This window comes from Kogia breviceps, chromosome 1, assembly GCF_026419965.1.
Source record: "Kogia breviceps isolate mKogBre1 chromosome 1, mKogBre1 haplotype 1, whole genome shotgun sequence".
NCBI classification, from domain to species: domain Eukaryota; kingdom Metazoa; phylum Chordata; class Mammalia; order Artiodactyla; family Physeteridae; genus Kogia; species Kogia breviceps.
Window position 1 is genome coordinate 126,770,300 of NC_081310.1, and position 17,764 is coordinate 126,788,063.

The 17,764-nt window shown below is 35.7% G+C and overlaps 1 protein-coding gene across 1 annotated transcript in view; it reads left to right on the forward strand.

Annotated features, from left to right (window-relative positions):
• Positions 1-17,764, forward strand: part of COL24A1 (collagen type XXIV alpha 1 chain) — a 395,634-nt gene that overhangs the window by 338,497 nt on the left and 39,373 nt on the right. The window contains exon 48 of the mRNA XM_059061755.2: positions 16,008-16,115. Coding sequence (XP_058917738.1) covers positions 16,008-16,115 — 108 coding nt within the window. The remainder of the gene's footprint in view (positions 1-16,007; positions 16,116-17,764) is intronic.

Genomic DNA, 17,764 nt, shown 5'->3' on the forward strand with positions numbered 1-17,764 from the left:
AAAAGAGGGGATATATGTATACACATGGCTGATTCACTTTGCTGTACAACAGAAACTGATGCAACATCGTAAAGCAACTATACTCCAATTAAAAAAAAAATACCACCCCCCCAAAAAAAAAATATTCACTACCAACAATGCATTTCCTTAACTGCCTTCACCAAGGGTGGGCTCCCTCCCATCCACGTGCCCTGAGTATGTCACTCACCAGTAAGGGAACCTGCTGGGTCACAGATCAGGCTGGAAAAGGGCAGATCTCAAAAGGCAAACAGAAAATATCCAGGCAACACTATTTAGGTTCTCTCTATACGTGGTGTGCATCAGCAACCTGTTCCCTGTGTCAAAAAACTACACCTCGTAAACCAAATCAGCCTATTTTTCTATGGCCAGTGAGCTAAATGGTTTTTACATTTTTAATGGTAGAAAAAAATAAAAAGAATAATGTATTGTGGCACATGAAAATTACATGAAATTCAAATTTCAGTATTCATAAATTAATTTTATTGGCACACAGCCATGGTCATTTGTTTACAGATAGCTGCTTTTGCACTACATGACAGAGTTGAGTAGTTGCAACAGAGACCAGTGGCCCACATGGGCTAAAATATCTACTATCCAGCCTTTTTACAGAACAAGTTGACTGATCTCTGGTCTACTTGTATTATCACATCGTTTTTATTACTACGGCTTTGTCTTATGTCCCCATATTAGTAGGGCAAGGCCCCTTCTTTACACTTCTACCACATACATTTGAGATTAGCTTTGAGTTTCTTTAAAAACAGAACATAAACTTGAATTATCACTGGGTTTGCCTTAGATTTATTTGGCGAAAATTAATATCTTAACCTTTTAATTATCTATGTGAGATAAAATATTTATTCTTGTCATCTTATCAATATAAGATCTTATAATAGATTTTCTCCGTAATAATAGTGGTAAAAAGTTATGTAAGGGCTTCCCTGGTGGCGCAGTGGTTGAGAGTCCGCCTGCCGATGCAGGGGACGCGGGTTCGTGCCCCGGTCCGGGAAGATCCCACATGCCGCGGAGCGGCTGGGCCCGTGAGCCATGGCCGCCGAGCCTGCGCGTACGGAGTGTGAGAGGCCCGCGTACTGCAAAAAAAAAAAAAAAAAGAAAAGTTATGTAATACATAGTATGTGCCAGGTACCATGGTAAATGTTTTACTGTATTAACTCATTTAATCTTTATAAAATTATAAGACAGATACAATTATCATCCTTATTTTATAAAAAGAAAATTGTCACTTTCATAGTCACATAGCTACAAAGGCAGTCTAACTCCGTATTCTTTTTTCTTATCAATATGCCATATTGCCCCTCAATAAAGGCCTTATATATTCTTATTTTTTATTTTATTTTCTAGTTAGTTCTTACTTACTTAAATATTACTGATTTAGATATTCTATACAACTGGATTTTTAAATTTCTAATAATTTGCTATTATGTCCTATTGGATTTTTAGGTAGGTAATATCTTCAAACAATGGCAGCTTTAACTCTTTTTCTTAAACTCATTTTTTTTCTTTCCACATAGGTGGGTAGGGACCCTCAATACTATCTTAAACAGTAGCAGTAATAGCAGACCTCCTTCTACTACTTGAAATCTTAGAGAGAATGCATCTAAAATTCCTCTGTTAAGAATATTTTGCCATCTTAATTCTGTATTTTCCTTGTCCTATACTATCTTTGGGGGTTTTTGTTTATTTTTTCTTATTTTCTGATTTCCACTGGATAGATTGAATTCTCTTCTGCAGGTTTAAAAGTTACCTATTCTCTTTCAGTTGATGTTCTTGTGGCAGCTGTCCCGAATTTAAGAACCAAATATGTCCTTGTTTAACTCTAGTGATTTGTTTAATAAATCAGTAACTGTATCTTCCCTCTAACAAAACAAGTACTGTGTTTGTTCTCATGTCCTTGTGTTTCTATAAACCACTCTTTCCCTTCATCATTTTTTGATATTGCCTTGAATTTTGACTTATAATTCTCATGCATCTACATTCTCTTTTTTTCAACTTATTCTGATTTTTAAAAAATGTTTATTAGAGTGTAATTGATTTACAATGTTGTGTTAGTTTCAGGTGTACAGGAAAGTGAATCATTTATACATATACATATATCCACTCTTTTTAAGATTCTTTTCCCATATAGGCTGTTACAAGTATTAAGTAGAGTTCCCTATGCTATACAATAGGTCCTTATTAGTTATCTGTTTTATATATAGTGATGTGCATATGTCAGTCCCCATCTCCCAATTTATCCCTCCCCCCTTTCCCACTGGTAACCATAAGTTTGTCTTCCGCATGTGTAACTCTATTTCTGTTTTGTAGATAAGTTTATCTGTACCCTTTTTTTAGATTCCATATATAAGCAATATCATATGGTATCTGTCTTTCTCTGTCTGACTTACTTCACTCAGTATGGCAATCTCTCGGTCCATCCATGTTGCTGCAAATGGCAGTATTTCGTTCTTTTTTATGGCTGAATAGTATTCCATTGTATATATGTACCACATCTTCTTTATCCTTTCCTCTGTCGGTGCACATTTAGGTTGCTTCTATGTCCTGGCTATTGTAAATAGTGCTGCAGTGAACGTTGGAGTGCATGTATCTTTTTGAATTACGGTTTCCTCCAGATATATGCCCAGGAGTGGGATTGCTGGATCATATAGTAGTTCTATTTTTAGTTTTTTAAGGAACCTCCAAACTGTTCTCCATAGTGGCTGTACCAATTTACATTCCCACCAGCAGTGTAGGAGTGTTCCATTTTCTCCACACCCTCTCCAGCATTTATTGTTTGTAGATTTTTTGATGATGGCCGTTCTGACCTACTTTCTCTTTTTATTTCCTTTGTTTCTTTTTTTAATATAGTAGTAAACTTAATTAAGCTATTTAGTCACTATTACTTTCAGTATTCCTTATAGAACCTCCTGAATTTGTTTTTTATTATTATTTGAGTACTTCCTCCAAAAAGTATTTTCAATGTAGGTGTTTGTGAGATAAACCTTCTGAGACCTCATATGCCAACAGATATCTTTATTATCCTCTTACATTTATATGACACATTCAGCACTGTACTGGAGCTTCTACCAATGGTTCTAGTCAGTATAAGAAAAAGAAATAATAGCCACCCAGATTGGAATGGAAGAAATAAAGCTGTCTTTATTCACAGACAACACGATCATCTATGTAGAAAATCCTTCAGAATCTACCAAAAAAACCCCTAATAATTGAATTTAGCAAGGTTGCAGGATACATCAATATATAAAAATGAATTGTATTTCTCTATACTCAATGAACAATCAGAAATTGACATTTAAAAAGCAGTACTTACTGTAGTATCAAAATGGGATAATCTGACCCCCCAAAAATGTGCAAACTTGATACTGAAAACTGTAAAACATTGCTGACAGAAGTTAAAGAAGACCCAAATGTTAAATGGTGTATACACTATGTTCATGGATCAGAAGACTCAATACAAATAGCAACATAGAGAAGGGGCAGTGAATGGACATAGGGAGCAAATGAAGAAAAACACACACAAATATTAGATAAACAGTGGAAGAAGGTCCAGAACCAAGTGGTGAGGAATTCTAACATTTAGAAGTTAGGTAAAGAAGGAAGAGGAGATGACAAAGGAGTCTGAGACAGAGTCGCCATAATAGATAGAAAAAGAATGCAATGTGGAAGCTTAAGAATATATCAAGTAGAAAGTCATCGACTGTGTCTAATCATCATGAGAGAGTTTGTTGGACATGTGTTTTATTCTGTTTTTGGTTTTATTTTTTGGCTACTTAGCATCTTGACCCCATTTTTATGTTCAGAAATTTTTATGTTTCCTTTCTTTTTTGAGTCTTGATGGGAAGCCACCTTCTACTACTGAAGTCAGAAAGTCTAGCCATGGGCTTCCCTGGTGGCGCAGTGGTTGAGAATCCGCCTGCCGATGCAGGGGACGCGGGTTCGTGCCCCGGTCCGGGAAGATCCCACATGCCGCGGAGCGGCTGGGCCCGTGAGCCATGGCCGCTGACCCTGCGCATCCGGAGCCTGTGCTCTGCAACGAGAGAGGCCACAACAGTGAGAGGCCCGTGTACCGCAAAAAAAAAAAAAAAAAAAAAAAAAAAAAAAAAAGAAAAGAAAGTCTAGACTCTTACCTTCCACTCCCTCTTTGAAACAAGAATGTAGGCCAATGACCCAGGCCTAAGCAATCAGTTATATTCACCCACAACTTCCATTGAGGAGTTAGTAAGACACAGAAGCAGCAATAATGGAGATTCCGTTCTGGTGGCACTGGCACTCAGTGTCCAAGGATGACTGCAGTCAATGTCCAGCAGCTGGCCTGGTGCTCACTACAGTGTCTAAATTCTGGCTGCCTAGTCTTCTTTTAATTCTACCCATTTTCCAAACCTGGTTTTCTAGATTTATCTGTGATTATATGAGCTACTCAATATCTTTTCAGTAAATTTTTTGCTTATTTGGTTTCTGATGCTTGCAAATAAGGACCCTCCTCCCCACCTAATACAGAAATCTAACAAGATAAAATTATCATCATTGTATTTTAGTATATGAAGATCATTGGTAACTTTAGCAAGTGAGTATTTGATTTGATTAGTGGAGTCAGAAACAGGATTGGAGTGCTTGAGGAGTGAGAGGGTATGAGGAAATCAAGATATGCAGACAATCCCATGGAGAAATTTGGCTCTGAACGAGAAGGTAGGGCAATAACTGGAGAAGAAACTGAGGCTAAGGTAGAAAGTTATTTTTAAATGAGAGAGCCTTAACCATATTTAAATGCTAGAGGGACTTAGTAGAGATGGAGAGACTGAAGACTTAAAATCAAGGGAAAAAAGAATCTGAGTATGAATTGGTCAGATAACAAAACATGCATATTCTAACTCCACTTAGTAAGTTATTCTACTTCTAATTGGAGGTCATTAAAAAAACAGATTCTGAGCCACATATCCCTTTATATATGACTAGTATAAAAAGCTCATTGAATTCTGTGGTGAAAAAATTGAAATGAATTACAATAATGTTGAATACTGCTGCAGTATACCTCACAGGGCCATGAAGTTGAGTGGCATCTGGAATTTCCATTAGTAAGCAATTAGGTATCAGATCGTAACTCATTGTCTCCTACTTTTTAGCATTTTCAAAGAATGTTAGAAAAGATTTACATGCATACTTAGAAATCAGGATGTCATAAGTATTGAAGCATTTTGTAACCATTGAAATAAAAACAAAATAACTTTCCCTTGAAGAATCCCCTTTCAACCCCAAGGTTTACACATGATATTGGTATTTATGAATACAGAAATATTTTCCACAAATGTTTCTGCTCCCTGTAGAATATTCGATATGAAATTAGTTATAATGCTTTATAAGGGACAAGTCTGTTCAGTGAAATTAGGTACAGTGGCTAAACTGGTCATTAGGAAAAGTGATTTCTAAGATAATTATTTCTGAAACCTACTATGGTAATAGGAAAAACTGCTTAAGAGAAAGTAATACTAGCAAATTCCCTGGAATATTTTCAACAAGGATAAGGACATTTTTCCATTGGTCTTTTTTTTTTGTTGTTGTTGTTTTTTTCTTTTTTTCAAATCATGGCACCATGGTGCTTTTTGGCTTACCTTTAAAGACTGCTGGATTTTTCCACTGAGAAAAATATTTATTCTGGGATTTCTAGCATTATGCAACTGGCTGATTTTCCTAAACAATGTTCTTTCTTTTTTTGATGTGGCCAAAGGAGTTAAAGTATTCCTGGCACATTCACACTGCAGTTTCAATATTTTTTTAAAGTTATGTGACTATAACTGAAGGATAGTATTGGGGAGGCTCACAGTTGACTGTGTGAATTTCCTTCTGTATAAATGAGTGTTTTGAGACTAGTCAACTTAGCACATCTGTAGTAAATGAGTCTACCATGCTGTTTTCATTTATGAAAAAGGAAAACAACTTTTCCCTGCAAAGATCATAAATCTATTTGTCATCAAAATGAAGCCTTACCCATTTTTTTTTTTATTTTTCACTGCTGCAACTATAAAATTGGTTATTGGAAAAGAGGGAAAGAAACAAAACTAACAGCTTGACTTAGGGCAAATCAAGGCCTTTCAATCTTGACTGTGCACTTTCTCAGGTGAACACAGGCTTAAGTGTTGTCTAAAATGAGATGCTTGTCCTAAAAGAACATTGAAAATCTTGCATTTTCCACTTGTGAATTGTGTCCAGTCTAAGAAGGAAAAACACACTTCATCAGCCCACTCCTGATCCAAGCATAGCGTAGCAGGACCACCGTGGAAGCCTCTGTTAGGAACACCAGCAGCCCTGGCACCCCTCTGTGTTGTGTGTTCTCTAGTTTATGAGCTGGTCACCCCAAAGAAACTTCTGTTTCGAAGAAGATATATTTCTTAGTATTTTGGAGGAAAAAACATACCGGCATCAGTCAGATCTACATTCATCAAATCCTGTCACCTCTTGATTATTAAGGGGTTGATTATCCAGTTAGGGTTTATCCTGATTGCTACTTTCTCTCTCTTCTCCACCCTTCTGCTTGTTTTGGCCCGTTTACTGCTCATTAGGAACTCTTCCAGAGCAGACAAAACTCAGCCTGTTTGGCTGCTTATTAGCAACAAAATGAAAGATTCGCTAAAGGAAGTAACTTTCCTAGTTGACGCTTCAGTAACTCTGAATCCAATAAAGTTCATACTCTTTGTGGAATATTGTTCCTTTAGGATCTGGCCTGTTTACATTTCCAGTCTTACATTCTACCTTGCTATTTACATGTGCTGTGTATTTCAGTCTAATGGTTATTAAACAATTATTAAATAATATGTACCAGCACGGGGAGATCAGCTCGGTGCTTTGTGACCACCTACAGGGGTGGGATGGGGAGGGTGGGAGGGAGACGCAAGAGGGAAGAGATATGGGATATATATATGTATGTATAGCTGATTCACCTTGTTATACAGCAGAAACTAACACAACATTATATAGCAATTATACTCCAATAAAAATGTTAAAACGTGCAAAAAAAATTTTTTTATATAATATGTGCCAGGCACTATTCCAGGTGCTGAATATATATGATGTTGTTTAATTCTCACCAAAACCCCATGACGTAGGTATAGCTATTATCTTCAGTTTACAGAAAAGGAAGGTGAGACTCACAGTAAGTAACTTGCCCAAGGTCACACAGACAACAAATAATAGAGCAAGAATTCAGAATCACACAATCTAGATTCAGAGCCTATGTTTTAACCACTGTGCTATACTTTTTACAAGTATGCTTAATTTCTTAGACATTGCCCCAAATTCTGTGTATTTCCCTCACTTTCATGCCTTTGTACGTGTAATTTATTCCCTCTGCTTGGAAGACTCTTCCATCTTTCCCTAGAAGGAACAACTTCTTGATCTTTCAGGACTTAATTGAACTGATATCTCTTCCTTGGACTCTCCAGTCAAAGTTAAGCATGCCTGCTCGAAGTTCTGTACACTCTGTACATTGATTCCATCAGAGCATGGATCATATGGGTTCTAATTACTGATCTTCATGTCTTTCTACCCCAGGCATTTGTAAACTTCTATAGAACGTAGATTCTGTTTTATTCATCTTTGTATTCCTAGCACTTAGCATAGTGTCAGTCCCATTTAGAAGCAGCTCAATAAATATTTGAAGAATAAATGTCCTTGCATAATAACTCTGACTTTGGAAACCTGAGTTTAAAATTAAGATGTGTTCGCTACTTATCTTAAGAATCATCTATAAAATTAGTACAATAATATCTAATTCATATGGTTTTTATGAGAACCAAATGAGATCTGATATGTGAAGTGCTTAGTACGGTGCATGCACTTATTGAGTTACTATCTTTTCATAATAATTTTCATGGCTAGTCTAACGTTCAGTGAACAAATATTTGTTTAGTACATAACAGTGTTATTGAACGAAACTTGGATCCACTAGCCTGCGCACAGTAAAGCCAATCTACTGACACCACGTTATGGTGAAGGAAAGTGCAACATGTATTGTAAGGCACCATACAAGGAGTCCTGGTCAGCGAGTGCTCAAAAAGCCCAAACTCCTGGATGGGTTTCAGCAACACATTTTTAAAGGCAAGGTGAGGGAGGGGTGTCACAGGATATATTATTAGCTCGTAAAAAATTCTCTGGTTGATGGTGAGGTTACAGGGTGGTGTGTCAGAGGGGTTAACATTATCAATGCTTAGGCACCAGTGGGACTGGAGGCTATGTGCTCATGGTCATCAAGTAGTTAATTTCTTCCATTTAGTGGGGGTTTTAGTATCTGTAAAGCAACTCAGGAAATGTGCATCAGATACTATAATCTAGATACTTCAGAGGGGAGCTAAAGCAGAGGCTATGGGGGATGGGTCTGTCCCGGGAAGGCCCTATAGGGTCCTGCTCAGTTACAACATGAGCCCGGAGTTAGGGAAGATAGCAGTGAACAAGATGGGCAAAGAACAGCCCTCATGGAACATACGTGCAACAGCAGGAAATTGCTGACATTTGACCATTTTTTAGCTTAAAAAAAGTCACAACAATATGAATCAACCTAATAATTGGGTAGTAGTCTATAAACAAATCAAGTAATTCTAAATTGTGGAAGTGCTATGAAAGAAAGAAAGCAAAATGGGAAATAGATTTTGAGATAAAGTGTAATGCGAAATAGTTTATAGATGGAATAGACTATAGCAGCCTCACTGAGAAGGCTTACACTTGAGCTAAGGACTGAAGGTAAGACTGACCCAAGTACTTAAGAATGAGGGAAGAACTTGCCATGTGAAAGACCCAACATGAAAAGACCTGTAGGGAGGAAAAAGTTTGGCATGATAATAGGATTATCCGAGAATCAAGCAAGATAGTATGAGTACAGATTTGTTATTTTTGAAAAAAGGTTGGACATTCATTTCTTCATGGTGAAATGAATGCCTAGTCATGCTAAGAGTCAAAGAATAGATGAAATATCCTCCTTCACTCCCCGTTAGTCCCGTGATTATAGGCTGAGGCCTGGGTAAAGGAGATTTCATAGGCTACACTTATTTTGTCCAATATTATAGTGGCATTTGAAACTGTCCATTTTGCAAGAATGATAAACCACCAATTCTATGAAAATGAGTAACTAATTTCTGTGAGGTAATACAATGTTGAGATGCCTGTATATTAAAACTGAACAAGAGTTAGTGTGTATGCTCTTGGGAATGGACTTGAGTCAAGCAGACCTATCTTCACTACCTTAAGACTTGCCTCAATTCAATCCCACTCCAAGTTTCATAGGCATTAACATGTTTAGCGATTCAAAGCTAAAGTTACCTCCTAACTTTGGTATACAGCTCATTCATAAAACTTATTTCTAACATTTTGGCCACATTATTTATGATTGCCCCTATAGGAAAATGTTATGAATGCTACAATATTTATGTATAATGTAGCCTTGCATATAATCACTTAATAATTACTACCCCACATATTTTTAAATAGCCAATTCTTGCCTAGGAGGGATATATTTAGTAAGCCAAATAAAATGAGAAATTCCTACTTAAACAGAAGTGTTTTTAGTTGCTTGGAGTAAAGGAAGCAAAGTATTGCTTTTATAATCCATTGGTTTGCTGTTTAAAAATACTGTACTTACGTTGCCTAATATTATGAAAAAAAAAATTAGGTCATCACATTTATTTTTTTATACTACAGAAAGTAAATTAGTTTTAATTACTATTTTCTCATACAGCAAGTAACTATATAAACATAAGCTATGAGCACAGAGGAGGGTGCTTGGCTGTAGGGAAAGGAAAAAACTGTTTGCCTAGTAATTTTATTTTAGATAAAAACATCAACTAACTTAAGTTCAGTGTGGTTTTAAATTTATCAATCTACAATTGAAAAATCAGTGAAATTCACATAAAAAAATTTCATTTGACTCAAAACTTTAAAGATAGTATTCCTTTGCTAATCCTCTTTAAAATGTGGATTTCTACTGTTGCCTTTATTTAGCACATTCTATTTCTTAATATATTTGTTTTAATTCTAATGAGAATAAGGCAGCTACACCAAGGGGCCTGGGGAATAACAAACAGCATAATGTTCTCTTTGGTATGTTTCACTATTAAATGCAAACCAGTCATCATTGTTTCAAAATTTGTCTCTGTGTCTGTCCTCTAATATGTGTAGTTAGCCCCATTTTCCTTATCAGATCTTTCCATTTAGTTCCAGGATGAAGGCAGACTTAAACTATTCCTTCCTTTCTGCACAGGGAAGTCAAAGTGGAAAGCAACTTCCTTTTCTTTCCTTAACTGCCATCAGATTAAATAAAACAACACAACCATATTGCCATTACAGTTTCTTATACATAGAAGACATGCAATAAAAAGTAAGCAATAAAAAGTAACTCTTGTCATTGTGGTTGACATTGTTGTCATTACTGATCCAAGTACTTGTTTCCTTAGAAACCCAAGGCTTAAGCAGCCATCAGCTTCAGTCCTGTAAAAACGGACACTTTCTTACAGAGTCAAAACCAATTTCAGCAGGGAGACTGCCTTCTATCTGAGGATAATGAAAGTTTTTGGCCATGAGACATCATGTACTCTTATCATTTTACTAACTTTTTTAAGACTCAGGTAAACTATTGATTGGTCTCAGCATCTCTGAACAAATTAATAGTAATTCTGATTTTATTTACTTTTTAAAATTTGCTCAGAGTGACTTATGCTTTGCTGATTGGTTTTAGACAAATCATTTAGAAAACACTGGAAAGAATTCCTAGGGATTAGCATCTGTTTCTCTTGAAAGCAGAATTACTCATCCATCTGTATATTCATAATAAGAAATGTTTGTTCTCTACTTGTATGAAACATTGCTTGGAACTTTGTACAGAACACTCTGCTACTTTCCTCAAATTTCTCTCTAAGAAATCAATGTGAACAGTAAATGATTTGGAACATATTTATTGTGCTGTGTTAAATGTCTGATAGTGCTGCAAGTAAAATGAAGTTTCTCATGTAGTTAACGCTAAGGACTAGTCATATGGTCCTTATTAGTCTCACTAAAAATACTTATTGACCTCAGGAATGTTCAGCAGTCTTTGCATGTCCATTGTTCATGTATCACCCAAAAGATACATTTTTTTTTCTGTTGGAGAATAAAGATTTTTAAAAATACCTAAACTTGCAAGTAAAGTGAGAAAGTGGTACTATTTTAGAACTGCGGAATGTTGAGGTGTCCTAAAATCATCTAGGGTGATCTTTCACGTGATACATCTCCTCTCCAACTGGGATCCACTAGTTGTCTAATACAGCCAGACACAGGATACACTCAGTCTTGAAAGACAGCCCATTATTATTTTTTTTTAATTCTACACTCATTCGTATTTTATAAACTTTCACCTAGTTTATTTCTGGAGCGACTTTGTTGGTCTATTTGTTTTCTTCCTGGCTTACATGTCCTTCCTTCCATCTTTTACTTATGACCTTGTATAATCTGCTTTCTCTTCAGGCCACTGGTTTCTTTAGGTTTTTCAACCTCTTTTTGTTTTTATTGGGAAGGGCACTATTCATCTGAATTTTGTTTTTAAAAGTTGCCTTTCCTATAGTCATATTCCTGTTAGAATCCTGGCCATTGGTATAACACTTATATCTTTCCTGAACATTTTTTAAAGTTTTTTTTAAATTTGCTACAATACTGCTTCTGTTTTATGTTTTGGTTTATTGGCCCTGAGGCATGTGGGATCTTAGCTACCCGACCAGGGATTGAACTCTCACTCCCTGCATTTGAAGGCGAAGTCTTAACCACTGGACCGCCAGGGAAGTCCCTTCCCTGTCCCTGAACATTTTTGAAATTCTGTATCCCAGAATCTCAAATGACTATGACTGGATTCACTTTCATTTGTATTCATGAGCTCTAAAATGGCGCCATCTCATGTCTCCAGGGTTCCCCTAGTTCATATGGAAAGTACACTACCAGATAATCTATCCCAGAGATATGTAACCAAAAGGCTCCCAGACCAAATTAAATCAAATCAATGTAAAACACATAGCAAGAAGCAAAGGGAAAGAACTAGCGTAGGTTAATGTCTTAGGATAAGGTGCAAGCAATGTGGAAGAACCACATCACCTGAATCCTAAGTCCACAATGTGGATCTCTCTCTCTCTCTCTCTCTCCATTGCCTCTCCCTCCCTCTGTCATGCCCCCCTCCCTTCCTCCCTCCCTCCCTATATAGATTTTGCTCTCATAATGGTTCCTTACAAATATTGAGAGCCACTAATATAGATAAATGGTGAGAGATAAAATGGTTGATGTAGATTGGGACAAAAAAAGATTTGAAGGTCAAGCTAAGGAATGTGAGCCTATGTCCTAAGCATTGAGCATAGTACATGGCACCTAGTGATAGTGACAGAAAATATGATTTTTTTCATTATTTTAGTGAGTTTTGTGATCATGAAGAAAATCTGCTTAGAAAAGGTAATTTTTTTAATATATTGAACTATTTGTTTACCACCAGTAAGAGAATAAAAAGATATGTGATAATTTGGAGGAAATATTTTTTAAAAAGAGGAAAAGTGCTTTAGCATTAAATTCAAAATTGGCTTTACCTTTTAAATCCTATTCTCCCAAGCAGGCCTTCCACAGAAATGAGTCTAGCCTATCTGGAGTCAGTTATCTCTCCTACCACATTTATAACTCTAAGGGAAACAGCTTTACTTTATGATCCAGTTAACCCTACCTTCTCAGTAATTTCTTTTCTAATTAGCACCAAAGGTAATTTCCCCTCTTCAGAACCTTTCTGGTATTTACTTTATATCTCTTTTTTAATCTGGTCTTTATTTTTTTTTACATTTCTGCCTTTATTATAACTATTTATATGTTACAGTCTTTTTAACTTAATTTTAAGCTTCTTAAAAATAAAACCATATCTTATTTATATGATACCTTCTTTACACATAGATGATATTCAACAAATATTGTTGAATACATGGAACAACTATTACACAACCCAATTTATTATCCCAGGAATCAACTCAGAAAGTAGCAATCATCTCCTAGAACAAGGGTCAGCAAAATTTTTCTGTAAATATTAATAACTGTTTTTGAGTTTGCAAGGCAAGGGGCAAATTCAAGGGTATTACTTAAGAATTTAAATAACAAGAAAAATAAGTTTTCACAAAATTTTTATTTATGAAATTTAAAATATATTAATGTAGTATAATTTTTTGTGGTACAAGTCTACTAATGAGAAAAACAGAATTCTTTTGCAAGGGGGATAACATTTAGCTTATTACAGTTTCCTATCATCAAAATTTCATTTGTTAATGTGACTTAGAATGAGTTTTTGCATGTTTTACATATTTCATCTTTGAAAATTCTTTTCACACAGATATGTACTGCCAAATACTGCAGTTCATGAGCATATGATTTTAATTGAGCATATTCATTGCTTGGAAGGAATTTATAAAATTCTGTTAGATTCTTCTCTTGGTAGTTGCCTTTTAGAATGTCATTATATTGTACGTTAGTCATTTCCAATTGAAGTTATAGGTTGAACTCCTCAAGTGAACAGTTAAATGGATTTTGAATATAGAAATTTCTTGCATCTAGGTCTGAAAAATGCTTTAGAAATGCTTTTGAAAGTGAAAATGCTTTTCACTTTCAAAGGCTGAAAGTGTTTGAGCTCAGAAAATCTACCCACCGCAAATTTGTGTGGAAATGGAGATCTCACTTCTTGTTTTAATTTTTGACAGCACGGGTAGTGTATAAAGCTGTTTGACATTACTTGTGATTCAAACATTAGTTGTCATCAAAATGACTTTATCACAGTATGTTTCACATATGAGCATTGTTTTGCCCTGCAATTTTTGGTTGAATTCATAGATAAACATTAAATGAGTCTGCAGCAAAATCTAATTTCTAAAGCCATGTATCATTCCATAATAGAGGTTGAGAGCAGTTCTTCTCATTCAAAAAAACTTCAATCATAGTCTCAAAAATCTCAATAAAACTTTATCCCTGCTAAGCCATCAAACTGCTACATATTAGAGAAAGTCAGGATATTCAGCTTCTATTTTGACGAAAAAAATTCACAGAACCACCGAAGGTTAAATTTACAAGAGTCAATGGAGTTCACTCTTGACAGTACCAGCTCAATAACATATGTTAGATTCAAGTATTTTCCTCAGAATACCTGATGGTGAATAATACAATGAATAATCATAGCTCTAAATACCTTAACATTTTCACAAGTTTTGTTAATTTGTCTAGTTAGTCTTTCTCTTATCCATTGCTTATCCATTGCCATCAGTTTTATCACATTTTAGCAGATATCACTTCAGGTTGAACTGATTTAATGTTTTAACTTACTTGAAAATATTCTTACCTATAGTCACTCCACAAACTATTCATACAGGTTAATTCTTCAGGCACTTCAAACTCAGCAATGACTCCTCAAATAAACAACTGAGTAGTATTACTAACATCTACTGATTAATCAAGAGCCAAGGAAAACCACTTGAAAGCATTTGCCTTATTTTTCAGTTGACTATTGATGCTGCTCCAGTGTCCTTGACATTTTAAGCAACTGTTCTTGCCAAAATGCTAAGAAACGAGTTTATTTTTGCTGCACGATTTAATTAAATCTATCAGTAAGCAACTTTGTTGGACTAACAAATGAGCCACTCAGAAACTTAACTTTACTTGCAACGTCATTTTCAAATTTTTGTGGAGAGTTTTTATTGTGATAAGATACTCCGTTTTAGGTTTCCTAATTTTTCTAACTGTTACACTTCTGTGAGGTGGGAATATTGTGTCAAGTGCTTGGTATGATAATGTTGATGTATATTGTACTTTTTTTAGCACAACTATAGTGTCATTGCATAATAAACACAAAGCTTTGACATCTAATTTGATCACAGAATAATCCACATTCCACTGTGCCTTAAAAATACAACATTCAAAGCCCACTTTTTTCTTCTTTTCTTGTTTTGATACAATGGATATGCACTGATAATAAAATCTCACAATAAGTCAATATATGTTCCTCTCAAAACACTGTCAAGTTATAATTGTATCACTGCAATTTGCAACGCAACAAGCAGTAGTGGGAAGCAATGAGTGCCTTTTAGTCTCTGCCACAACGACTGGACCCTGTCATTATAGCACGAAGCAGTCACAGACAATATATAAATGAATGAGCATGACTGTTTTCCAATAAAACTTTATTTACAGATTCTGAAACTCTAATTTCATGTAATTTCCACATCTTGAAATATTATTCTTCTTTTGATTTTTTCAACATGTGAAAATGTAATGACTATTCTTCGCTCACAAGCTCTACAAAAAGAGGGGATGGATTGGGTTTGGCTTGCAAACCATAGATTACCAACCTTGTTTTAGGATTTGGCTTTGAGGAAATACTGTTTGCTTACTTAACTTTATTCCCAGTTAAACTATTTGAAGCAAATTTTCTGGAGTCATATGTGATTGAAAAATAGAATATTCTTTTTTACTGAGATATAATCAATGTAACATCATATGTTTCAAGTGTACAATGTAGTGATTTGGTATTTGTATATATTGAGAAATAATGACCATAATAATAAGAATATTCTTCTTAAGGGTATGTTAATTAGAGCTGTCATGCACACAGGAGTATAACACAAAAAGTTAGAATGTAACAAACATACTTCACATCTACGCTACTTAGTCAGAAGATACTGACTTTGGTGGATAGTACAAAGGTGGACTTTGTGCTGCCTCAGTATTTTTATTTTAAAAACCCAAGACCATTACATTAACTATAATTAGAGATTTTAGGTGAGCCAAAACATCATTTAAACGTTTCACTTATTTGGGAAAGAAGCCCAGGATAACTCCCAAACCTGGGCAGTGTATCAAGAGTAGGCTTTCAGAACACCAACCCCTCCTTCATTTATTGAGCATCTGGATGGATTTTCTAGGAGCTGCACCAGTCTTCATTTCGTATCTGTGTTATTTAGGGCGTCAGAGGCAGCCCAGGAAGAACGGGACTGGCTGGGTCTCCAGGTCCTCAAGGAGCAAAGGGTTCATCGGGCCTTCCAGGAAGCCCAGGAGTTCTAGGCCCGAAGGTACTTTCATGTTTGTTCTGATGGCTGAGCAGTATTGACCATCCTTCCTGGCCCCGAGTTTACTGGCTAGATCACAAGATGCTAAGACTGATAGCTTTTAATAAAATTTGGCTAATCATGAAAACACATTAGGAAAAAGCGAAAGTGTGTGGCCTTGACATAGCCATCTCCCGTGATAGCCACAGTGCATGTCATTTGCCAAAACTACTCATAAACCCAGGACTGGTGATGCTTTAAAAAATGTTCTTTGACTCATTTGGTTCTTCTTGCCTTTCTGTCAGCCACCTTCTCCTCCAAAACAGAAAAATCTTATTTCCAGTTGCATACTTTCTCAGTTATAATTCCTGTTCCTCTACTTCTGAACCTAACCAACCAATTAATAAATAGGAGTACAGATTATTTCTTAAAGTCAAAGTGATAGTATTTGTCTTGCCTTAACATTCATTGCCAGGAGTATTGCCACACGTCAATAGGCTTATACAAAACCTCTCTTAGAAATATCTCAGTGCAGATTTGACCCAGACAACCAAGAGACTAGTCCCGTATCTAATGCTATTTCATAAAAGACTAGGATTAAGACATTGGCACCCTCATCATTATTACCTCTTAATTTGATTTTCAGAGTTCCACTTGTAAAGAATTTCTAGGTATTCTGACCCATATGGGTAAACTGAAAATGATGACCCAGCAGCTTACTGTTTATAGTTTGAGCCTTTCTGTTAATGTTTATACCATGAATATCCCTTTCCACTGAAATACAAGATAGCTGAGCAAATGCTAAACCTAGGAAAATAAATAAGAAAGATCCCTACCTTTTATGTGTGAATCTGCAAAAAAAAAAAAAAAAAAAAAAAAAAAAAAGATCCAGTTTGTCAAGTCCCAAAGCTGTATCTTTATCTCAATACAGTGAAGGATAATTTGCTAATCTTAAAGCTTTGGTCAAAGTCTACCAAGCATCATTTTTCATTACCTTAGCTATAAACTCCACATGATTCTTAAGTTTATTTTTAGAAATGGTAAAAGCTATTGCAACTCTCATTTCCAAAACAAAATAAAAATTTTTTAAAGGACTTGACTTTTAAAAATAAAATAATGATAATAAAGTATGTCTTTAAAGTGAACTTTTAGGGGATAAAGAGGATTGGTATCAAAGGAATCTTGGGAAACAGATAATTGAAATTTCTTAATGATGGAATTGAAAAGATACTCATGGCAAAAACCAGGGTTCACACTTCAAGAGATTCTGCTCTGTTTCTGGTATCAGATAGCTGAATCATCTCTGTATGTAAGAAAAACACAGCAAAATAATTTCAATTCAAATAAAATACAAGTTCCAACACATACAAATGCCTCCACACATCCTATACCCTCACTATTCTCTCTGTAGCCCCACTATCCTCCTCCTACTTTTGCAGGCCTCCTCTTCCCTCCTCTTTCCACAGTCATGACCACAGTCTCTGGAATTCTATTTCCCTGCTGCCACACTTCTCGTTCATTGTAATCAAATATTATGTATGTGGAAACTATTGGTGGCGAGAATGATCATGCAGATTTTGACTTCCCCAGTGCCTTGTATGCACGCCTGAGGATGGGCCGGTATTTAGATTTCCTTTAAAAGCCAATATGTTTATAGGTTCTAAAGTCAAGAT